The 25,907-nt window shown below is 29.2% G+C and overlaps 2 protein-coding genes across 5 annotated transcripts in view; one reads left to right on the top strand and one right to left on the bottom strand.

Annotated features, from left to right (window-relative positions):
• Positions 1–25,907, bottom strand: part of Exo70 (exocyst complex component 7) — an 81,465-nt gene that overhangs the window by 45,887 nt on the left and 9,671 nt on the right. The window lies entirely within an intron of this gene.
• LOC107443017 (choline-phosphate cytidylyltransferase B) overlaps positions 13,138–25,907 on the top strand; it is a 55,390-nt gene continuing 42,620 nt past the window's right edge. For 2 of the 4 annotated variants that reach the window (XM_043051572.3, XM_043051573.3), the window contains exon 1: positions 13,138–13,240. In XM_043051572.3, the coding sequence (XP_042907506.1) occupies positions 13,207–13,240 (34 nt within the window). In that variant the 5' untranslated portion in view covers positions 13,138–13,206. The remainder of the gene's footprint in view (positions 13,241–25,907) is intronic. The other 2 variants (XM_043051577.3, XM_087150004.1) reach the window with 2 other exon arrangements.

The following is a 25,907-nucleotide window of genomic DNA, read 5'->3' as shown; positions in this document are numbered from 1 at the left end:
AAGAATAAATTGAAATGTACCTGTAACAGGTTAGTATAAATCCTAAGTACAAATAAAAACTATTCCCAGCAGAAACAAAACTCCCCAAACTACCTGATTCTTTTATTTTTCTTAATCTCGTTTCAAGTTGTTTTTTTTTTTAAAAATTCATGTGCTTGTGTTAGATATATACTTTTTAAAAATATTTTTAAGACTTTATAACGGTAACACTTTTACTTCAATTGAGTAGGTAGAAAATAACCCGTATTAGAATTTTGCTAGTAAAGAACAAGAATTTTACGTGTAGGGATCATGCCACTGTCAGAAGAATGGTAAAAGGCATTGGACTAGAACAGTATTTCTTAACCTTTTTGGTACAATGAACCCCTTTTAAAATTTTTTATGAAGTCACGGACCACCCCCTGTAAAAAAAAAATTGCAAAAAACATCAATTATTAGAAAACTTTCAATTCTATTATTTTAATAGTACAAAATTTTTAATGTGAAAGTTGTTGCTGCTGTTCCTTAATTAATAAACTGAATTAAGGGACGGTTTTCGACAAAGCAATGTTCATATAATGCACATTCAATCGATTTCGATGTTTCGTTTTTATTGTCATAAGTGTGGAAAATTCGGCTTCATTAAAATACACTGTAGGGATGACAGGGATATTAGAGGGCGGTGTGCAGTCGCACTGGTTTTGGGGTATCTCGATCACCTAGTTTCAAATATGTATGTATATTCACTTTAAAAAAAAGAAGATCAATGTTATTTAAATATTATTGATACAAACGTTTTGAAAATTAGGAGTAGTCGATGGATCCCCAAAGTATGACCAATGGACCCCTAAGGGGTCCATGAACCACAGGTTAAGAAACCCTGAACTAGAATAAACAATATACATACTGTAATTCAATAAAACTTTTTATTCGTTACAAGAAAATCGTCTCTTATTTTTCTTAAGAAAAAAAAAACATTACAAATATTTTACAACATCCTCAGATACATATTATTACATATTTCTTTTTATTGCTTATCAGAAAAATATGGCTTAAAAACAAGAGGAAAAGGAAACATAAAGAAAATTGTTTTCTTAAAATGCTTAGTAATGCTGCGATCTTGATTTTCATTATATTACACGTGTAACAACTGTTTCGCCTGTTTTCATCTGCATATGTCAAAAATGAATTGGTACTGAGCAATTATGACTTTGATTACAACTGTGAGAGTTTCTGCCAGTGTGTTTTTACGGTTTTATAACTACTGTTATGCGCATATTTTGAAAACTAGTGCAAATAATAATAAAATTTGTAAATTATTATTTATTACAAATTCTATTAAAATGCAAAATGTCAGGGATAGAGCGCTCGCCTTCCAATCAGGTGAACCGGGTTCGAATCCCAGAGATGGTTTGTCGATACGAATGCCGCACTCAGCTCACATCGACCTCAGTGCTGACGTAAAAATATTCTCAGTGGTAGACGGAGCATGGGTTAGAGTCCCTTTGCCGTCAGGCTAACCTTGGGAGGCTTTTATGGTTTTCCTCCCCATGTAACGCGAATGCTGGTCGGCTCCATCAAAAAGACTCCCACTCCACGAAGGCAAAATTTCACTCTATTCTTGATCCAGTAGTTTCCATTGTCTTCTGGAGTGGGTTTAAAATTACAAGGCTACGTACGTGAACATTAGTAGTCGTAAACCCAAAAATTGGGTCAGCTGTTCAATGACGGTTATAAAGTATAAAATAAAAACCCGTCTACTTCAGTGTGACACGATTCACTGTAAAAGATTAATTATGAAATTAATATTTTATGATGCTTTAAATATGGTATAAGTATTTAAATACGTCACTATATTTATTCCATATTTATCACACAATTGTTGATTTTCTAACATACTGTATTCAATAAAAGAATTTTATTATCGTATAAGTTAAAATCATATGAGGGTGTTCTGCAATCACTGCTTTTAATATACGTTTTATGAGTCCTTGTCAAAAATTAAGACGAAAAAGCATACGCGTTAGAATTTAAAAATGAATGTTTAAACTGCTTAAAGAGAAAAACTCTATCTCAAACTGATAAATCCCTTAAGAGGAATTCGGAGCTTAAAACATCAAAACTAGTTTAATTGCAGAATCATACTTGAAATTGATTCTGATGATTATCTTTTAGCTCTCCGTTTAATCCGGCAATTGAATAGGTTTCGATGTTTTTAGTCACGTCTTTTTCACTGATGATTCATCAAATTTGGATTGGATATTTTTTATATCCAAGGCCAAAATATTAATTTTTCAATATTTTTTTCTCTATTTTATTTCTTCAATTTTGACAAGGTATCTCAAAATATATATTATATCCAGGTATTAAAAAACACCTTGTATGCTTCTTACACTTTAATATTTTTGGATGAGAGAATGAAAGCAACGTCTTCATTATCATCATTTAAAATGAATTATCGAATCACTCACAAGGAATCGCTGAATCACTTACAAGGAATCATCAAATAACTTACGAGAAATCATCGAATCACTTACAAGAAATCACCTAATCTCTTACAAGAAATCATCGAAATGTTACTCGCAAATCAAGTAGAATTTTTTTTATAAGCATAGTTTTTTTTCTTTTTTTGATTGTGAAATAATGTAAATTGAAGATTTTGTCTACTTTGCAGAGATATAAATTATTGAAAATGCAAGTTTTAGCAGAAAATTTGGAACTTTTTTGGAATTTGGTGAAATGCCTGGTAAATAACACAGTTCAAAAAATCCCCTTTATAAACGAAAAAAAAAAAGTTTTGTTCGGGATATTAATTCAACCAATAGTTTGTTGTTATAAGAAAATACTTAGAAAATGCATAATTATGAAAGAGCTTTTAAATCTGTTTCTAATTTTATTTTTTAAATTCTGATTACATAGTGTAAATTTTTTTAAAATTTAATATCTTAAAATGCTAATAAGTGTTTCTGACTACGGAAATAAGTCGTAAATTCAAGTAACCTTTTAGAGAAAAATAAATGCTTCTTGTCAGGTATATGAATTAAATTTGTCGACGTATTTAAGGTAGTATATGACGACATATTCATGTAGTTATTGATAATTTATAACATTTCGAAATCGAGAACATAAATTTTATATCTGATTTTGATACCTAAAAAACTATATGTAAAAAAAAATAATAAATAAAAAACACAGCCTGATTAGCGAGTTGTTTTTCGGGAATTTCCTTGTCAGATAAATAATATTTAAGAGCATTAAATTTAATTTTCACTGGAAATGTACAAAATTAATCATTTATTTCCATTTTCGTAATCAGTAAAGTGAAATGTCTGAGTACCGTACTATGAAACAGTAGCAGAATGAAAAGAAAAAAACTAAGTTCATGCAATAAATAAATAAATATTTAAGAAGTGTCTGTTCACTTCAGACTTAAATAATTATAAATGCTATCCACTTATTTTTATAATAAACCTGTACTTATTTTTTATGTTTCAAATACCTCATTTAAATAAAAATTTAGATGACTAAACATAAATTTTATTTTCGATTTAAATGACAATTACTACATATACTCTCGCCCTTGTGAAATAATCGGAAGAATTTTTTTTTTCATAGTTCCTTTTTTTTAATTTTATTTTATCCTTATAGTATACATGTTTCATAGTGTTCTCATTTGAGAACAGAATATGTTATAGTATTGAATAATATTGCTTAATGAAAAAAATTACAGCTTTTTCTTCTTCTTTTTTTCGTGTTTGTGGATGAAAAATAAGCTTTCTCAAATATTGAAATTCGATTTCTCATTTTTTTTTCTTTTTGCAGTATCAGACGCGGTAACTTCTCAATAATTTCTTCTTCACTGATTTGATTTCATCTTTAGTTTAAGGAGTACATAACTAACGTAGTTAGCGTCTTGCACAAATAAGATTTCTTTTTACTATGGATATTAGCGAAGATTTTACGCACGAAACTTCCGACATTTTTGAAAATGGCTCAATTAAAATGATGGCAATGCAAATGAGAGTATATGGTAAAGGTAAAAGAGAGTACAGTTTAACGATAGTAAAGGGAAAATCTTTTTTCCCTTTCAAAATGTTTTCCCTGAGAAAAGAATTCTTTCTCCTATATAAAACCGTTCCTCACAAACTGAAACTCGGAGAACATCTGTGCCCACAAGTACACATCATTAATTATCATTGTATTAAAAATCGCTTTGATGAAAAGTGGGACCTACGGGATAGAATTTTTGTATAAAGCACAAAAAATCAGACTTAATGCCTTAATATATTAAAAAATAAATAAATAAGAAACTCTAAATATTTTTGCCTATATTTTTCTTTTTTTAACAGTTTTATCATAGGCATTTAGGAGTTGATTTTTATTGCATCTGTGGCTATCAAAGTTGTATTCTGTATAGTCTTGTAATTTTGAACTCACCCCAGAAGACAAGGAAACTCTTCGATCAGTTATTGGGATAATCTCGCTTACGCGAGGGACTACATGAGTAACTAACTCACATTTGCGTTACATAGAGAGGAAACAATAAAAACCTCCCAGAGTTAGACAGACAAAAAAAGAATTTTTACCCATGATTAGCTGCCTATAAACTTAAACTGTGACTTCTCTTAATTTAAAAGCGAGCACTCGCAATGAAGTGACGTCACAGTGCATTATAATTTTTTGCATATCAATGGCCAAAATAAGAAAAGTACTAAAAAAAAAAAAAAAAAAAAAAAAAAAAAGAGGAAGAAAAAAAAAAAACAGAGAAAAAATTCTATAAAAAACTAGGTAATCTAGTATTTTTATTTGACGGTCGCGTATTTTTTTCAAAAGGATTTTTTTTAGTATGAAACGTTGAACCCAATTTTATCGCCAACAACTCCCTTCTCACTGTTTCTATTCTTGAGTTCGAACAATTTGCTACTGGAAGACGATCATTGGATCAAATGTTATTCACAAAGCTCGTTACATTATTGCGAATTATAACAGGTAGAGATCATGTACCCCGTTCCACAATTTTTTTTCAGAAAATTTCATCAATATTCATACTTCTCTATGAAAATAATTACCAATTAGATTAATTCTTGATTGGTAATTCATACAATGTCCTCATAGTGCATTTGGAACCTATTAAAAATCCCACCAATTACCATAATGCCAGTAGTGCCTATTACCAAAACTAACACCATTGGTGTCAATAATAGTAAGGCATTTTTTTACGTTGCTCCTAAACATGCTAGCACTATTTCTCCCTTAATTTTACTTTTTAGTACATAACTTATTTTTTTATTCCAATAAGTACCGATTAGAGGCCGGGATAGCCTGGTTGGTAGGGCACTCGGTCCATGTCCAAGAGTTCGAGGGTTCGATCCCAGCCGGCCGAAGACTCCTCGTGTAGTAAATGGTGACTGATGCACGTTAAATTTGTCGAATCGCAAAGTCCTCCATGTTCCCTTAACACACCAATACCTCTGGGGGTACTGATCCAGGAGCTTCCTTGTCTTCTGGATTGGTTCAAAATTACAAGGCTACGTTGTTGAACATTAGTAGTCGTAAACCCAAAATTGGCTCAGCTGTTCAACGACGGATATAAAATATTAAATAAAATAAGTACCTATTACCGAGCAAATACGGCTAAGGAGATAGCGCGATTGTCTCCCAATGAGGTAATCCGGGTTCAAATCATGGCGAATACTGGCAATACCTCCTAGAAAAGAGTAGGCCTCAGCACGGGTTACCATAAATATCCTTCAGTAGTCCAAACGTAATGACATAGTGCGTATTTTCAACCACTGCGCAGCTTAGTACCCCGAACGTAATGGCATCTTTCTTATTTTTCATCAACTGAGCAGTTAACTTCGTCACATCGGACTACTAAATAGAACCGTGCTGAGGCCTTCCTTATTCTAGGAGGTGTTGATACTGGTCGATACGAAGTCCGCACCCGACTCGCATCGACCGCAGTGCTGACGTAAAATAAGTAACTAAATAAATAAATAGAAAAAAAATTAATAAATAAAAAATATGTAAATTAAAAAGCCAGAAAACGAATAAAAAAATTAAAAGATATAATTTCTTCATCAGCTCACACAGTTATATTAGCAAATAGGTGTGTTTTCAAATATTGTATTAAGATAGCCATACAAAATATATGAATACAATAGTGTAAAGAGCACTAAAAAAATTGAAGCAAAATCGAACACAATTTTGCAGATATAATCGTATGAGAGGATGAAGAGATTATATCTTTTCATCTTCTGTTTTCTGGCTTTTTAATAAATTTATTTTTAAAAATATTTTATTTTATTAATTTTTCTTCTTTACTTTTCATTAATCTTTATTATTTTCCTTGTAAACAATTTACAACTTATGCGCAGTAAATAAAACTTATTAATTTTCTTCGTTTTTCTCTATCTAATACCAAACAAAATTTGGTAAGCATAATTGGCGTCAATAATAGTTCGGTTGGTGATATTTTACGCGCCTCTTAAATAAATTAGTAGCATTTCTTCATTGATCTTGATTTTTAGTACAGAGCATGTATTTTTTATTTTCAATTAGTAAGCTTTATCAAAATTAATCAAGCATTATTGGCGTCAATAATGGTATGAAAAAGCTTTACGTTTCATCTAAACGTATTAAAACTGTTTATTTAACTTTGATTTGCTGTACATTACTTATCTATTTTTATTTCAGAAACGGTTGATTTTAAATTATTTAGTTTCATAGAGTGATTTTTTAAAGCATAACTATAAACAAGTGGTTTCATATAATTTTAAAAATACAAATTTGGTGTTCACTTTAATCATTGAATTTATCTGACATAACGAATAAAAAATAATTAGATTTTGAACAACGAGAAAAACTACTTTTTTAATCAATGAGAGCTATAAGCTAGCAAGCATCACTGATGCTATCATTAAAATATGTGACAAACCGAATCATCTTTTGAACTGGGAAACACTTTTATATGAATGGCGAGTTCTAAGCCAATGAGAATATTCCATTTTTAAAACTCCTCTCAATAACGATCTAACTGAAATTTTCGAACAATTTTCATTATCGAGGGCTAAAATTGCCCCTTCTATCCCCTGCCCAATTTTCTGAACGCTATGCACAAACGGTTCTGGAGTTATAAGAAAGACAGACACACAGACAAACTCGTTATTTTATTTTTACAGATAGATTCTTTTTCATGTTATAAAATAACAGCAGAAGAAATAAACTTTAAAAAAATGTTTTTACAAAACCATTATAAGAAGAGTTAGATATCAATATTTCTTTCACACGCTCAGAAATTTCTTAACATCTTATTACAAAAAGATTCTTTAAAAAATATTCTGTAACTAAGAAATTATTACAAATGACGAATAAAATTTATTTAGATATCATTTTAATTTATTCCTCAAATAAGCTAAATCAAGTTGAATTTTAAAAATAATGTACTATACATAAGGTAAAAAACGTTTAAATGCAAGAAATTAAATTTGCGATATAATTCATAGTATGTGATATAATTCATAGTATGTGATATAATTCATTTATGCTACATTAATTATTTATGCAATATATTTATTATAACTGTCACAATATTTGAATAATATTTTTGTTTACTTATTAACTATGCGCATTTCTCTAAATAATTTTCATAAAATTGAAAACTTTGATTCTTCTTTTAATTAATAGTACCTCTGTTATCCAATTGAAAACTCAACGTAAGTGCTTCGTGATTAATTCTAAGAAAGGCTGCTTGATAATTATTTTCTTTCCCTTGCTATCATGAAATATAAAATAACAAAACACAACAGAAATAAAATAAATACAATTAAAAACAACAACACTAAATTGAGATTTCAGAAAACAAATTTCTTTTCTCCATCATGTAGTTTATCACACGAAGATGCCAAATATATAAAAATATCATCTTTCAATTTTTTAACGATTTCTTTGATTATTCAATTGCACTGTGAACATAACATAATTTTTCTTTGACACCGTCTTCAAAGCCCTGACATCAAGTTCATGGTAAATGTCATTTAGCAAAATGATGAATGAATAAATAGGCATGATTGTTTTGTAATCATGTCTGATTAGATCAGAAGTTATGAAATAGGCCACTGAAGGAAAACAACTTATTTTAAGCGTATAAAGCTATCTGACTTAGGTTGTCCTTTTTATTTTTATTCATTCTAAGTTATTTTCAGAAGCATTATGAAATTCGAAGATTTTTTTAATATTTATTTTCTTTTATGTTCACTTCTGTTGTGACATGCACACATTTTAAAACTTATAAATAAATACTTGCATTGATTAGTTGACATTAGTAGGCTCCGTAAATATCCATCGAACTCAACAGTCAAAGTGGGTGGAGACAAAGGGGGAGAAAATTCTAAGTGTGGTTTTCATCATCTTAACTTAATTTTAGAAAATAAACAGATGTTGAATAATTACGCTACTTGGCAGTATCTTTCGAAACATGGAAAATACAAGAGCTTCATCCAATCTGAATTTGTGAAATATATCACGTGGTTTTTTAAAATTATCTGTCCAGAATATTTTTTTCGACAAAATTATACCAACACAGTTTGAAATTAGCATTTTTCGAAAAATAGTTAAGTTTTATACATTTGCCTACTTTAAGATACTATATGAATACCTCAAATTTTGTGTAGATTACGTTAAGAGATCTTTTCGATGATATCCAACTCTATTTTCCTCAGTTCAAACAATAAAAAGCATATTTTAGAAAATCCATAAGCAGGCAAATGTACAGTATTAAATTACCTACCTAAAATTACTTTCTTCCCTACTTCCTCAGTGGCACGATAACCCTGCGGGGGCCTTGGCCTTCCTTAGAAGTCAATTCCAAGCTGCCCTATCTTTAACGAATCCAAACTAACAGCGTAATATCTTTTTTTTTACATTTTCGAGAAAAAAAAATCGTTGTGTTTTTAAAAAGAATCAAGCACCATCTCTCCATATCCAATAAAGCGACTTTTCAATTTTTTTGACCTATTTTTTAAAGTATTGTGCTGTCAAATAATAATCTAACATCAAAAGTTTGTTACGAACAGAAAAAGAAAAATGTTTAAAAACTATTCAAAATTTCAACCCAAACAAATTTTAACCTAAAATTTAAGGTTTCGAGGAAAGAGGCCTCCTAAGATATTTTCATAGCTTTCTGATTAATGATTATTAAACAGAGCGCAAAACAAATAAAAGAAATCCTCTTAAATAATTTATGTTCGCGTGATCGGATTTTCACTGATGGCCAATCTTGATGATTAAAAAAGGTGACCTCAAAAATTGCTAATTAATTAATAAATACTGACTAATAATTTAGCTATGGTATCAGAAACCAAAACGTGCACACTCTAAATAAACACATCTTTTTCCCCGACTGATTTGGATTAAAATGTGTGTGATAGCGGAAATCTTGAAGATATAGTCTCAGCAGTTAAGCTAGGAGAGCTGGCGAAAGTTTTCATCCTTTAATGTGGATGGCCATTTTTTGCGTATTTAGCCATAACTCTGGTTTTTAAGCGAACCAAAGTTTAAATAAGGTAAGAATTTAAGAAGATAAGTTTTTAAATGAACCGAAAGCTTTTTGAACCAATTATAAAATTCATTACACGTTTCTTGTCGACTTAACGAACTAGAACTATAGTAAAAATAAAAATGTGTGTAAGTTTTGCATTGTTTCTTCACATAAATGTTTAAAAAAATTTAATTGAAAAAGCAAAGACAGACAAGCTATAGAGTGTGATAAAATAAGTACGAAAACTTTGGCTCAAGGCTGCGCTACAGCTAAGGTCAATCCTAATATAACTGACCTCGCGTGACTTATAAGGTTTTTGAATTATAACTATTGAAACTTAATTGTATGATTCAAATGTTAATACGTAAGCCTGTTTTTAGCAATTTTAGACTCCTTAAATTATAAGTCTCGTCTCATCCTTACGTAAGAAAATCTCACTATTTCTCTCTCCTCTCTCTTTTTTTGATATAATGTTGACTTTTAATTAAATAATTTAATTTTAGGAGAAAATTCACTTAAGAAAAGCAATTTACTTAAAGAAAAAAAAACTTTTATAAAATTTTGGGTAGAATATTTTTAAAAAATTTTTTGTATTTTCTTTTGTAGTCAAACTTGATTGTATAATTCGTAATACAAATTAATACGTAAGGCTGTTTTTAACAAATTTTCATGCCTTAAATTATAAACCTCGTATCATGCTTACGCAAAAAAATGTCTCTCTCTCCCCCTCTTTCTTTTCTTTTAAAGTTGAATTCTATTTAAATAGCCTGTTTTTAGGAGAAAATTCAAATAAGAAAAGTAATTTAGTTACAGAACAAAATTTACGTTTAATAAAATTTTTGGTAGAATATTTTTATTGAAATTGTTTGTATTTTTCTTTTGTATTTGAACTTCTTTAATTCTGGTGCATTTTAAACTTTTATTTCAAATTTGAATGTTTTTCAAATGTTTATACTTTATCTTTCCATTTTTTTGTCATATTTTTATGCATTTGAAAGAAAAAATAAAATAAAAATAAGGAGATTTTAACTTCTTATTTCAGCATTTCTCTTGCCCCTCTTCCCACCTTGTCATGAAAATTAAGCAAACCTGAAACCCCTTTCCTCCCCATTGCTTACGCAATATTTGAAAGACCCCTTTAACAATTTCCTTAATTATTATATTTAGAAACGAATTTACAGAACAAATAATTTTTCAAAAATTGGCTCTTACCAAGTAGAGTATAATTTAATCATTAGTAATTGCACGATATTTTATTTTTTGTTTTCGGACATAAAATAGGTGGAATTATTTGAATATATCATAAATTCAGGAGCCATAAAACGGTTTCCATTTATTTCGTGATCATAGAATTATCAATAGATCAATGAACAAACATGATAAAATTCGTTCAATAAAATTTTTATGGTTGCTTAATTTATCGCTATTGAGCAATTATACTATAAAGGACAACAATTTTGACAGCAAAGTTGTCTTTTTGTTGGGTAGTTTTTTTAATGTCTTTATTTTCATTACTAAAGGCCTAATTCAAATATAAACTTTGAATTGACTCTCGTTTTAATGTAATAGAACAACATAAAGGGCTCTTTTATGTTATTGTAAGATAACATTTAAATTTCGGTAAGACATTTAGTATAGCTAAAAATAGAACTCTTGGGTTGGAATTTGAAATGTTCGACTCTAACTTCAGCCTTTTGAGTATTTTATTTAAATTTACCTCTCAAATTATAACATATAGCAGATAGAAATTTTATTTTTTTGGTAGATATATTTCTGAAAAATATTGAAATTGTGCAAGTGCATTAAATAAAAACAGAGCAATATGATTTGTACTTGCATAGCGCACCCGTACAAACTACTGATTGCAAGAAAATTCTTAAATTAGTCCATGAAAAATAAAATTTTGTGCATGCATGTTCAAAAAAATTCAAGCATTTACTTTGCATTTAGTTCTTTCAATAATTCAAATAATTGTCATTACATTCATTTGAGTCAGGTCGAATTACATTAATTTAAGTACTTGTCTAAATAATTTGATTTAAATCGCGATACAAGAAAACATTTGTTTAAAAATTTGCTTTTTGCAAAATTTATTTTTAACACAATAAGATATAAACAATTATATATATTTCTCAAAGTAAGTCATTTTAAATGATGAAATTCAAAATTTGAATAAAATTGAAATATTCTGAGCGAAAATATTTCAAACGAGTCGTAATTTTAAACTTTCCTTTCACGGTACTATTTAACTGATTTTGTATAAATTCCGGATTTTGTCATTTAAAGTTCCATATTTTTTTGAAATAATGAAAGAACTGTATATTTTATTTTTAAATGCTTTTTAATCATTAACAAATCATTCAATAATAATAAGTAAAAAATATTTTTCCCATAGAATCGAAAAACATTATCTTAATTAAGAGCGATAAAATTTTGATTTGCATAAATGGTTCTAGAGATTTGGCGAAATATGCATAAAGTTTACATAAATAGCATTAAATGAGTTCAAACTTTCAGCCGCTTTTTCAACCATTCAGACCATATTTCCCAATTTGCGGCAACGAGCCGCGATGGCTCAGGGGATAGAGCGTTCGCCTTCCAATGATTTGAATCGGGTACGAACCCCAGCGATGGCTGATCGATATGAATTCCGCATCCGGCTTGCACCGACCACAGTGCCGACGTGAAATATCCTTAGTGGTAGACAGATCATGCGTTTGAGTCCCCTTGCCATCAGGCTAATCGTGGGAGGTTCTCGTGGTCTTCTTTTCCATGTAACGCAAATGCGGGTTAGTTTCATCAAAAAGTTCTCCACGATAGCAAATGTCTCCCGATACTTGATCCAGGAGTTCCCTTGCCTTCTGGAATGGGACCAAAATTACAAGGTTTCGTAGTTGAACATTAGTAGTCGTTGGGGCGGTTGTTCAACGACGATTATAAAATATAAAATTTGCGGCTACACCTCATACTTTGAGATCAAGTGTCTAGAACTGACGAAAAAATGCATATTTATTCAGAGAAAGTACATTTTTGTGTCTGATTTCGTAATTTATCATTATATCGTCCTTTTTTTTATTAATTGGCATATTTTAAATGAATCCTTAAAAATCAATAACGTCGTTTGCAAGTTAATGAAAATTCAAGTTTAGGTGCTCATAATACTGATTTATTTATATTTATTCATTTATATTTATTCACTTGCATATTACTTACTTATTTATTGTTTATTTATTTACACATTTATTACTTACTTATTTATTGTTTATTTATTTATTTATATATATTTTACATGCTCATTGAAAGATTTTGTTTAAAAATTTCATTTTAGCTCATTATTTACAGAAAACATGAATGCAGAATTTTTTACCCGTAAGCATTTAGAGACGGCGCAGCATTAGGTGCAAAATAAATATTTGAAAATTCTTCGAAATTCGAATATTTACAAAGCTGTTAAAATAAGTTAAAGAATTTAACTTAACTCGAAAGTTTTTCTTCAACAATGTGGACTCTGAAATATTATGAAATGCTACGAATAAACGTAATTATGTTTAGAAACTAAATACGAGGACAAATATAATTATTTTTTTCCTAGGAAAAACAAAACGATTTTTATGGCTTCTTTTAATATCGCCAAAGAATGAAGTTATACAATCCATGAAAGTAAGCAATTTGGATAAGATTTGTTAGTTATGGGCAACGTATGTAGCATTCACCATGTCAGAGGTAAATTATTACATGCATAACTTCTAAGATTGGTCTGATAAATTTTTTTTTATAGATATCTTAAATTATTATTTATTATTTGTAAACGCTTGTTATTCACTTAGACCTACGTATATTTCAATTTAACATTATTTGTTACCGCTTGTAGTATTATTTAAAAAAGCAATTTATTTTGGAAATAAAAAAACTACATTTAAAACGCCAGATCTAACTGCGTGAAAAATTTTACTTTTTCATTTATTTTGAGAAATTTTTCTACATGAAGGATGTTTCGTAATCTTTATTTTTTAAATTTAAAAAAAATACTTGAGGAAAATGAAGTAAAAAATATAGACGTAAATAAATATTCAAGCTGGAAAGTAACGAAACACTATCAGAATCTCTCCAATCACTAGTTTGAAAGGCTGGTTGTAAAACATCAAAACCAGTTTGATTGTCTGATGAAAAGCAGATATATTTATTTTAATCGGTTTTCAACTTTTCTCTGTCTCTTTAAAAATGAAATAAGTTTTTGATGTTTTCATTCCTATTCCTCTCCCAAATAATGATCAATATGATTTCGACAGCGTTCATGTTTTTCCTGCTCTTGAATGTAAATTGTAAAGCCTAATGTGTTTATTTTTTTAACTTAATTTTTGATAAGGATTCTAAAAACATTAACTAAAGGATGTCATTTTATAGCTTGTCGTATTTAAAATTTACTATATATTATGTAGTAACATTAAATATAAAAAAAAAATAATAAAACTAATAAATAAAAAGGAAAATAATTTAAAACTGGTGTTTTAACAGTATAGAATTTTAGAATTTATTTTTGAAAGTTGACAGCAGTTTCTATTTTATTGTTAGATCATGCTAAAAGATCATATTAGATCATGTTTTTCTTAACGCGCGGCAAAATGGCATCACTGGCTCAAATGGTTTCAGCGTCAAGCTTCGACAAAAACCTTAAATACTAGTTAGAGAGATGAGTTTATCATCATCTATTATTATTATTAAATAAATTTAAGAAGTTCCTTGTAATCTCTTGTTTACTTGTTTTATTTTAATTGAATACCTGCAAATGACGTCATCGTAAATAAATCATGACATTTGTCGATTTAGAAGCCAATCAAGTTCGACTCACACGCGTGACGTGTACCTTCAAAACAGCCACCTTCAACAGGAGATTTAAATCAACCTTAAAATACCTTGGTGTAAAAAAATAACCTGTTTACCTTCAAAACAACTTCCCTTAGCAGATTGATATGAGGTGCATTGAAATCAACCTCAAAACAATTTGAAGTGTAAAAATACCCCCGTAATAACCTATATATCTTCAAAGCAATCTTCCTCCGCAGGTTTCTACGAAGTTGATGTAAATCAGCTTCAAAACAACCTTAAGTGTGAAAAAAAAACTTCACCTCAATTATTTATCCACCTTGGGAGTTTGATTTTTAAGGTTATTTTTGTTGACAACTTCAAATCAATCTTAGCACATCAAAACAACCTCAAATAAGCCTCAAAATCTCCTTTAATTTTTGTAAGGGGTCGCTTACAGGTATCCAAATAAATTTGTTTTAAATCACGTAGTTAGCCATAATTCCTTCCGTTGTGTTGATAAAGACAAAAATATTGACATGTTAAATAAACTATGATTCATTTTTAATATTTAATTTTTCACCATTTTCCTTGTTCTTAAATTTATTTCTATTTTCAATAAAATACATATTTACATTTATGTATGACATAAATTCCCTGGCCAAATTATTAGACGCACTATAAGATTCTATGTAAAATCTTAATTATAAGGTGATGCAATACAGCTTTTTTGTTTTTGTGCGACTGAAACCGGTTTGCACTTGTTTACGTTAGTGCATCAATTGTTCAAATTAGACAATGTATTATATAAATTTGACGATAGGATAAATTAGACGATATATTATATAAAAATAGAATATTTATTATATCAAGCATTATATAAGTACATTATAATAATTAGATCAAATTGTTAGAGGCACTGCGGTTTTTAATTAATTACATGATTTGCATGAGTTTATATGCAATACTTTTATATTTAAAAATACATGTAATGGGTTTGTATTCAGGAGATTTTTTACATACTTATATACTTCCTATTTGCATCTATTTTTAATGTATTGGATTACGATATTAACAAAATAATACACGAACGTAAATAAGTGCAAACCGGTTTCTGTGGCATAAAAACAATACAGCTGTATAGTATCACCTGATAATTATAATTTTACATAGAATCTTATAGTACGTCGAATAATATGGCCAAGGACTGTAGACCATTACTTCTTTTAAGCTGATGAATAAATTCCGGATAGCGTCATTAATGTAGATTTTTTTCCCTCTGTTTACTATGGAAGTTATGTGAAAAAAAAATAAACAGGAGTAAATAAAAATATGACAGAAATACTTATTATGTACAGTGGAATTAAATTCTAAGATAAAAGATTTGGAATTGATTAGAAAATTTTGTTTCTATATAAATGCGCAATATGAAAAACTTTGGAAACACATATATTCACGTAAACTAATTTTTATTCAATAATTTTTATTGAAAAAGAAACATAACTACAATACTAATCCTACTCAAAGAAGTATTTCATTTCTTCATGCTATAAACCTTATCATTGAGTCTGGTCCGTGACAAGGAGCTTATGGAGCTAGCTTTCAACTTTTGAAAAGCAAACAGTCATTAGGCGGTCGACTTTTCGGACAGGTCAGCATGTAGTTTTCACGTGACGTCATTATTCTAGATTCAATAATAATTCTTTCATAATTATTTAAAAAATTCTATCGGGAAATCAAACTACAAAAAAGAAAGTTGAAAGTTAAAAAAGGTATAAAATGCAATTCACGATTTTTAAAAACTTAGGGAACATTCTTACTGAATCTGATATGATCGTTCTGCTTAAAATGCACCGATCATATTCTCGATTGGTTTCTTGCAACTCGAGAAAAAGTGAAGTGATAATGCCTAACCATGTGATTTAAATCAGATTTAATTGGAAATCTGTTAGAGACGTCAGGCGTGTCTGCCGAAACTGATTGGCTTTTGAATCAACAAAGGCCACGATTTACCTACGATGATGTGACTTGCAGGTTTCCAATTTCTATAAATGTACATTTCATATAATTTCTTTTAACGAAAAAGTTGCAGTAAAAAAATATTACTGGTGCAGCATTGAAAAGTATTTTGCATTAAACTGAAAATTTTGTTTTCAAAACATTTTAATTCATCATAAAATACTTTGTTAATAAAAAAAAAAAAGATGGAATATTTCCATTTATCTCTTCAGATTAAAACCTATTAAACTTATTTGTCTGTATCCGAACGGTATTGTAAGAACATCTTGGAGCAAATTCAGAGCCCAAATCAGGAAACTGACCCATTGTCAATGATATAATCGTTCCGAAATTAATAAACCCTAGCAGCAAAAGAACTTTGGCCCTTATTGGACCAATATTTACGAATCTTGGCTCAATAAGGTCCGATATTGGTTCGATACAGAATTGTCCGATTCACCCGATATTTTACCGACACTTTACAACCAATATTGGCCCTATATAGAATTGGCAGATTTACTCAATGTTCCATAATCACTATTCAACCAATATAGGTCAAAAATTGGCCCTGTATCGGAGTAATATTAAAACATATAGACATCTCAATATTGTTCCCTAGATGCATGTTCAATTAGGACCCATTTTGAGCTCAACTGGGGCCAAGGTAAAATTGGATATGGGGGATGTATGATCAGAGATACTAAATTATAACCTTAGAGTGTTTTCTATTCAAATCTACTGAATCAACTAAACGTTTCATTTAAGTGTTGCTAGAGGGCGCAGGGACCCGTTTTGCTAAAGGAACGTCATGAAGACGTCAGACTGATTATCCTTAAGCCTAATAGAGCGTGCAATGTACAATTTGACTCCACACAATCAACCAACATGTATAGCGAAGCATCTAGTCCCATCCTTACGCTATTTTTGTTAAAATTGTAATTTGTAAAAAATTGTCATAACTTTAATTTTGATAATTATATTGTGATCATATCTGCAAAAATTCCATGAAATGCAATCTTTAAAGATTGAAAATTAATTTGAAGTTCTAAAATAATAAGAAATTTTTATTATTTGAATTCGTGAAGGTTCGCAATTTTAATATTGCTTACCAAATAGACAAAAACTAGTAGGAAATTAAATTAAAACAAGATGATATAATTAAAATTATGTCAAGCAGATAATCTGAATAATCTAGATAAATTAAAGTTCTATTTCCACCAACTAGAAATATGAATCATTATTATTTTTATCTTGTGAAAATTTTTGTGTCTGTAGCTTATTATGAAGACATGCGTGATTAAATAAATAAAAATAAATTAAAAACATTAACAAAGAAATTTAATTCAAAATATCATTCATTATCAGTATTAATTTGTCATCATTTTTTTATTAGAGTAATTTTGATTAGTTCTATTGTTTCCAAACGGAAATTTGTTACTGATATTTTATGTTCTTTACTTTATGATGTTTGTTTGTTCTTTTGTGAAATGAAACAAAAGGAATTTAACAATAGTCACAATCTATCTTACTTTAAATTTTTTTTTTCGAGAAATTTTCCGTTTTCTTTATTATGTTCATCATTTTCATTCACCCCATTCATTAAATATGAAGGTTCTTTTTACCTTCTTATTTAATTTAAATTCTTCCCAAATTTGAAATTTCTGGTATATAATGAAAATTATACCAATCATAACATGTCTTTGTTTAATTAATTAATTAATTTTCTTTCTGAGAAACTGTACTTAACTATGTTCATTGTTAATCCAAGCGAAAATTTACAACTGTTGTTTCTACTTTCATAATTTCTGGAATGAAAATGGCTATTCCATTGTAGCAAATCAACAGTCATAGAGATAAAAATGGCATTAGTTTGTTAAAAATACATAAAAAATTCATTCATTGAAGTTAATTCTACATTTAGTGAAACCAAGTAAATTTATTTATAATTAATAAAAGAAATTCTTAAGAAATTGTAATTAAAACGATACTATTGTAACAAACAGAAATTGCCTTTTTTTAATATCTTATCTTATACACTACCGGTCAAAAGTTTGCGAAAATTTTGAAATCTACGAAAAAATGGTCTGAATTTAAATTTTCATAGTACTGCGAAAAATCATTCAAACTGCGTGAAAATTTGATATGTTCTAAAGTGAACCCTCTACATTTAGTTACATATAATCAAATTGCAATACTTTATTTTTTGCGAACTGAATCCAGCTTTTCATCATGGGTTGTTTCTATGGTGAAAAAAGTTGTTAAGTTTGAACACTTGCCAAACTTGCAAAAAAAATTTTTTATACTTTCTGTTAATAGAAAATAGTTATTTCAACCGTTCTATGTAAGCCCTAAAAATTTCAGATCGTTTTTTATTTTTTTTTTTGACGAAGTTATAGATTTTTGAAAAGCATGTGCACTTTTCTCGATTTTTGAGCATTCCACATATGAGGTCTTTTGGTCTATACATCTTCTACCAAAGGACCTTTTAATTTTAATGTTTTCTATATTTTCAACTAATTAATATTGATTATAAAACAAATATTCTTATTCATTATTGTAATTACAAAGAATTTATTATGAATATAATTAAAACAATATCTCATAAATGTCACATTTCATCGAAAATTTGTTTGTTCTTGCAAACGATGCTCTAATATTTCGAATCGAAATCAGTTATGGGACATTTTACAACAGGAATGGAACTCTATATCACTTGAAGTGATTAATGGTTTGTTAGATCAAATGCCACGCATATGTAAGGCTATAATAAAAGCAAAAGGTGGATGGTTCGAGGAATCTAAGAATTAAATGTTAATTCATTTAATTACAAAATACGAATAAGAATATGTTAAATAATTGACCTGCTGTAAGTAAAATAGTTTAGTAAAAATGCAAATTTTTTATACTATTGATATTATTTTTTTAGAATTATTTATGTAATTATTGTTATAACTTTTTATTTTAATTTAATGTAAAGTAAAAATATCACAACAAAACTAATACATATAAGCAATAAATATAAACAATAAATATAAGCAATAATAGTTACAATAATGAATAAGAGTACTTGTTTTATAATAAATATTAATTATTTGAAAATATAGAAAACATTAAAATTAAAAAGCTCTTTGGTAGAAGAGATATAGACCAAAAGTCTGCATATGTGGAATGCTCAAAAATCGAGAAAAGTACACATGTTTTTCAGAATTCTATAACTTCGTCAAAACAAATCGAAACGATTTGAAATTTTGAGGGCTTACACAAAACGGCTCAAATAACTATTTTCCATTAACAGAAAGTACAAAAATTTTTTTTTGCAAGTTTGGCAAGTGTTCGAACTTAGAAACTTTTTTCACCACAGAAACAACCCATGATGAAAAGCTGGATTCAGATCGTAAAAAACAAAGTATTGCAATTTGATCATATGTAACTAAATGTAGAGGATTCACTTTAGAACATATCAAATTTTCATGCAATTTGAATGATTTTTCGCAGTTCTATGAACATTTGAATTTAGACCATTTTTTCGTAGATTTCAAAATTTTCGCAAACTTTTGACCGGTAGTGTATATTATTAATATATCTTATTTTATATCATATGACCTTCATATTTAATTTAATAGAAACATATTTTACATATAAACTACATTTAGTGACCTTCTAAACCATAAAAATGCATTTATAATTAATAAACCAAGTTCTAAAATTTATAATTTAAACTGTACTACTGCAGCAGACAAACAGAATTTGTCTTGTTTTTTGTAGATAACTTCAAATTTAATTTAAATATCTTATTATGCTTCATTTGTCTTCATATTATCTTCATTTTTAATTTTATAAAACTGACATTAATTTGTTAAAAAAACGTAAAAAATCAATTCATTAAAATTAGTTCTACATTTAGTGACCTTATAAACCATGAAAATGCATTTATGATTAATAAAAGAAGTTCTTAAAACATTGTTATTTAAACTATACTGTTGTAATAGACAAACAGAAATTGCCTTGTCTTTTGGATACCTTGATCTTTAATTTAAATGTCTCATTAGGTTTTATTTGTCGTCATATTACCTTCTTATTTAATAAAAAAGGCATTAACTTTTAAAAATACATGAAAAATTAGTTCATTAAAATTAGTTCTACATTTAGTGACCTTATAAACCATGAAAATGCATTTATGATTAATAAAAGAAGCTCTTAAAACATTGTTATTTAAACGATACTGTTGTAACAGACAAACAGAAATCACCTTGTTCTTTTGGATATTTTCATCTTAATTTAAATGTCTTTTACTATGTTTTATTTGTCTTCGTGTTATCTTCCTATTCAATTTAATTACAAAGGCATTGATTTGTTTTATTTGCTAAAAATACATAAAAAAAATTAGTTCGTCAAAATTAACTCAACATTTAGTGTTTTAAACCATAAAAATTGTATAAATGAAGTTTTTTTAAAAAAATTGTAATTTAAATTGCACTGTTGTAATAGACAAACAGAATTTGTCTTTTTTTATAGATACCTTCATATTTAATTTAAACGTCTAATTATGTCTTATTTGTCTTTATATTACTTTCATATTTGATTCATAGAAAGTGGCATTTATTTGCAAAAAATAAATCAAAAATAATTCCTTAAAATTAATTCTACATTTACTGACCTCATAAAACATGAAAAATAATTTATAATTAATAAAAGAAGTTCTTAAAAAATTAAAATTAAAGTGATAATTTTGTAACACATAAACAGAAATAGCCTTGCTTTTCTTTTCTTTCGCTTTGCTTTTTCCGTACCTTCAAATTTTATTTTTTAGGTTTAAATTATATATATATTTTATAATAAAAACGATGCATTTTATTTAGTGAGAATTCAGAAATATAACTTTCATAATAATAATTTTATTCTTAAAAAAATTGTTTTATGAGATTATTCTCAAAAAATTAATATGTTTCTTTCCCTGAATAGGTTATTTAAGAATTTTAAAATAAATTAATATTTAAAAAAAATTATACAGGTTACCCATTGGCAAAATGATTGCCGTCTAATTTTTAAAATTTTTTTCTTTTTTACTCTCTTTGTCTCTTTATTTGTGATATTCACCTGAATTAGTATTAAAAACGATCCAGTATGAACTGTAGGTTAAAATTTCTGATTCTTAATTAAAACAATAAAAACAAAAGTATCGTTTAAATGAGGAAATTCTCTTTCATTCACAACTCAAGAAGTATTTATGGGATCACTCTGGTCCCATATCTTAAAAATAATTTCTCCAAATTAATGCATAACAAAATTGAAAGTGAAAAAAAGAATTCGAAAAAAATTATCCGCAAGCAGCTGTCGATAGCAAAGCATGCAATGTAGACGCATGTGCACTGTTTACTATTACTCTTGAACACAGTTGTGAAAGGGTGATGACGTCGAAATAAGGTTGCGCACGCCATCAAACCCAGAATAACACCCATATTGCCAATGGGTAATAAGAGAAAAGAGAATTTTTTCCTGTAACAGAATAGCATCTGGAAAATCAAATAAGCGTTTACCACATTCTTTCAGTAAATATCACAACTGATCTATTGTCAAATACAGTACCGCCTACCACACCCACGCCCATTCTGAGAACATTTGATTTGATGAACATTTGAAGAAGCGGCTGATTTTTCCCTCTTGGGAAGAAAATTTTCAAAATTTAACTTAACAAATGTGCTAAAAACTAAGTTGATTACTAAATTTACATTTTATTTTTACTGAATATACATTTGACATTTTAAATAAACCTGAGCTGCATATTTTTTAATATACAGAAGCGTTTTAAAATAGTATCTAATTTGCTTAATAAGCAAAATTTATATATAACATGGTTTAAATTTTCATGAAAGTGCTTGTAACTTTCAATATTGTATTAAATTTAGAAAATTAAGTTTAATTAATTGAATTAATTTTAAAAACTATTTTATCTCATTAAGTTTACTTTATTTTGATTATTTTTTCTTCAAACGGATGATATTTTTATCATTTTCTGCCATTATTTAAACTTGGTCTCAGTTGGTTATAAAGAAAAGATGGCATTTAGTACAAAGAGCACAGGACTGGTTGACTGTAAGTCATTTTCAAATCAGAAAATGAAGGGATTATAATGTCATTGATTTAAGTTAAGGAAGAGGTTTTTATCGTAAAATTTTTATCTGCATTTTTAGAATACTATATCTAACTGTAACAACAACATGCTTTTCAAGGTTACTATTCCCTCATTGTTTATTTTTCTTATCTTGAGGAAAAAGCTGCCTTAAATATTACCAAGAGAATTATCTGTTTCTGTGAAACTAAAACATACTATTGTTATGTGTTTGTGCAATGCCTGTACTTGATTGAGTAAACGTGAGTGGTGTTTGTCAGCACGTAACATGTTTTTGCTATTCAAAGCCTAATATCTAATTATTTAAGTTTTGCTTTAAGATGAGATCGGATTAAGATACTCTAATGCTCTTGTCTAAACACAAACTATATTCTTTTGTTATTTTTTTTAACCGCACTATGAGTTTACTACATTTAAGTTACATTTCCATGTGTGCCAGTGGAGCGCAGAATTCGATTTGATAATATATTCGATATTTAACTGGAATTCCGATAGCAATATAAATACAGTAGGCATTTCGTCCAAATCCTTGCCAATTTTTGGCATCAGCATATATATATATATATATATATATATATACACTGGTTATCATAAATTAAGGAAAATTCACAAAAATCGCGATAACTCAAGAAATTACACATGGAATTTTATGAAACTTACCCACAATATACAACACATAGTAAGGTATTAAACAACATAAAAAGAAATTATCAGACATTAATAGTAGTATAGAAATTAGCACATGTATAAAATAAACAAATTGGAAGTATCGGTTTGCAATAGAAAAAGTACCTTTAATATGGAATATGATTGCCTCTAGAAGCAATACAGCACAAACAGCGATGTGTGATGCTTTCAATTATGCGGTCTATCAGTTCAATAGGAAGTGAGAGCCATTGCTCTTGTAAAGCAGTTGCAAGCGTGGCAAGGGTCTGAGGGGGCGGATTGATGGCAGATACACGCCTCCCTAGAGCATCCCAAACGTGCTCGATAGGATTCAAGTCCGGGGATCGAGCTGGCCACTCCATGCGAGTAATTGTTTCCTGTTGAAGATAATCATCAACAATGCGAGCTCTGTGTGGTCTTGCATTATCGTCCTGTAACAGGAAGCAATCACCAATTGCCCCGGCATATGGGCGCACATAAGCATCAAGGATGTTGTCTCGATAAACCTGAGCATTCACGGTTCCCCTTGGAAAGACATGGAGGTATGTGCGCCCTCCTAAGGATATGCCTCCCCAAACACAGACACTGCCTCTTCCGTATGCATCTCTTTCACGGATGTTTGATGGATGATAACGGGTCCCAGGTTCTCTCCATATCAAATAACGTCTACTGTCACTTTCTAGACTAAACCTGGACTCATCCGTAAAGAGAACAGGCCTCCATTGATCTGACGTCCAGTGGACATGTTGTCGGGCCCACTGCAAACGGTCTCTCCTATGGCGTGATGTGAGCGGCACGCAAATGGCTGGTCGTCTCGCATACAGACCACCTTCGTGGAGCCTTCTGCGCACAGTTGACGTTGACACCAACCTTCCGGTGGCTGCAGCAAGAGAGGATCTAAGATGTGTCGGAGTAGCGGTTCTATTCCTGCGTGCACTTAATGTCAAATATCGGTCATCGGCACTGGTCGTAACAGTTGGCCGTCCTTGACTGAACCTCCTAGATGCCGAATCTGTGGTTTGAAATTGCCTCCAAAGTCTATGAACCACAGATGGACTCACATTTAGCCATCTGGCCACTTCTGATTGACTCTGCCCTGCCTCTAGTCTCCCGATGGCTCTTCGTCGTAGTTCTTCAGGCAAATGATGCCTAGAGGTCATTATTACGAATTGGCTATCTCAGATTTTCAATGTCGCAATCACAGTAAAATTTGTGTGCTTTCTCTCAAACTTGGACTTTTATGCTCCAGGCAGATGACGTAAGCCGAGTGCAGCGCCACTAATTTGCATATTGCAATTTTACTCAGCTACTCTTAGTGGACAACATATGCAAATTTTGCACGGTTTGGCTTACTTTTGAAAGAGTTATCGCTATTTTTGTGATTTTTCCTTAATTTATGATAACCAGTGTATATATATATATATATATATATATATATATATATATATATATATATATATATATATATATATATATATATATATATATATATATATATATATATATATATATATATATATATATATATATATATATATATATATATATATATATATATATATATGTATATAATACAAAAATTATAAATACTTTTGTATTAATAAAAGCATTAAATGATTTTCCTTAATGCGTAGGGTTACAAGGTATGCAACAATTGAACCTTTTTACCTCCTTTTCTATTAGTATATAATGCAAGAGCAATTGTTTTTGGGTGACTCTTGTTGTATAATGTGTTTCATGTAAAATGTGCCGGAACCATCCGGAGTTTTGTCGTCCACCCCCTTCCCTTGTGGAGAGTGGATGTGAAATATTATAGCCACCAGCCTACCCGTAAATAAAACTAATGAAGGAATAATTGGTTCATGACTGAATTATTTGAGCTAAACATAACCATTGATAACAGGGATGTAGCCCTGTTATTGCATATATGTATATATGTATATTTATATTGATAATTTTTAACATTTTAAGATAATTTTCAACAGCGTTGCTTCAAAAGACAAACTGTTAGAATTATCTTTTTAAAATTGTAGCAAAATAAATGGCAGTCTGTCCATCCAATTAACCGTAAAGTTTATTAAAGAAAATTTTTACCTTCACGATTTTGAAACCGTTTACCACTAGTATGGTTATAAAACTATAAATTATTTTATCCATTTGCACTTTGAGTGGTTTCAAGACCTTAAAAAAGAAATGTAATTAGACATTGGAGTTAGGCATTTCGTTAAGTAACGGACATTTGAGAGTGCAGGACACTGTAAACCCTTCATGTGATGTAGGGAATAAAGAAAATGTTGTAGTGTCAACGTAGGGACTCGAACCCACATTCGGCCAGCCAGGAGATTGACAGATTAGCCTTGTCGGCTGTAATTTGTACTCAGCTGTACGGAACTAAGTGGCTTCATTAGGCTAGCTTTGTTACCGCAATGAAATTCTGGTTGTTTAACCGTATTCTGTGAAAGTAGTTAATAAACTGTTTTTCTCTCCGTTAGCAGTTTGAATACCATTTTATTTATGGTTACTTAACTGTTTTGTTTCAATATGGTAAAATAACTATTAAAGAATTTGTTATTTAACTATTTTTTCCGAGAAATTTCTAACAGTGCAGTATTCAAAATTGGAATAAAATGGAGTGAGTAGTTCCTAAAGATAAAATTTATTCTGATCAATAAAATTTCAAAATTAGAAATTAGAAATTTTATTTCTTAGCAACTATTTCAGTGATTTCTCTTAAAATTTCATTTTTCTTCATTCTAAATTACGTTGTTAAAGATTATGCTAAGCTTGCACAAT

The sequence above is a fragment of the Parasteatoda tepidariorum genome, chromosome 8, assembly GCF_982258835.1.
Source record: "Parasteatoda tepidariorum strain Cologne lab strain chromosome 8, Ptep-v5.0, whole genome shotgun sequence".
Classification (NCBI taxonomy): Eukaryota; Metazoa; Arthropoda; class Arachnida; order Araneae; family Theridiidae; genus Parasteatoda; species Parasteatoda tepidariorum.
The sequence above is the reverse complement of the archived record's forward strand: the minus strand, read 5'-3'. Positions and strand labels throughout refer to the sequence as shown.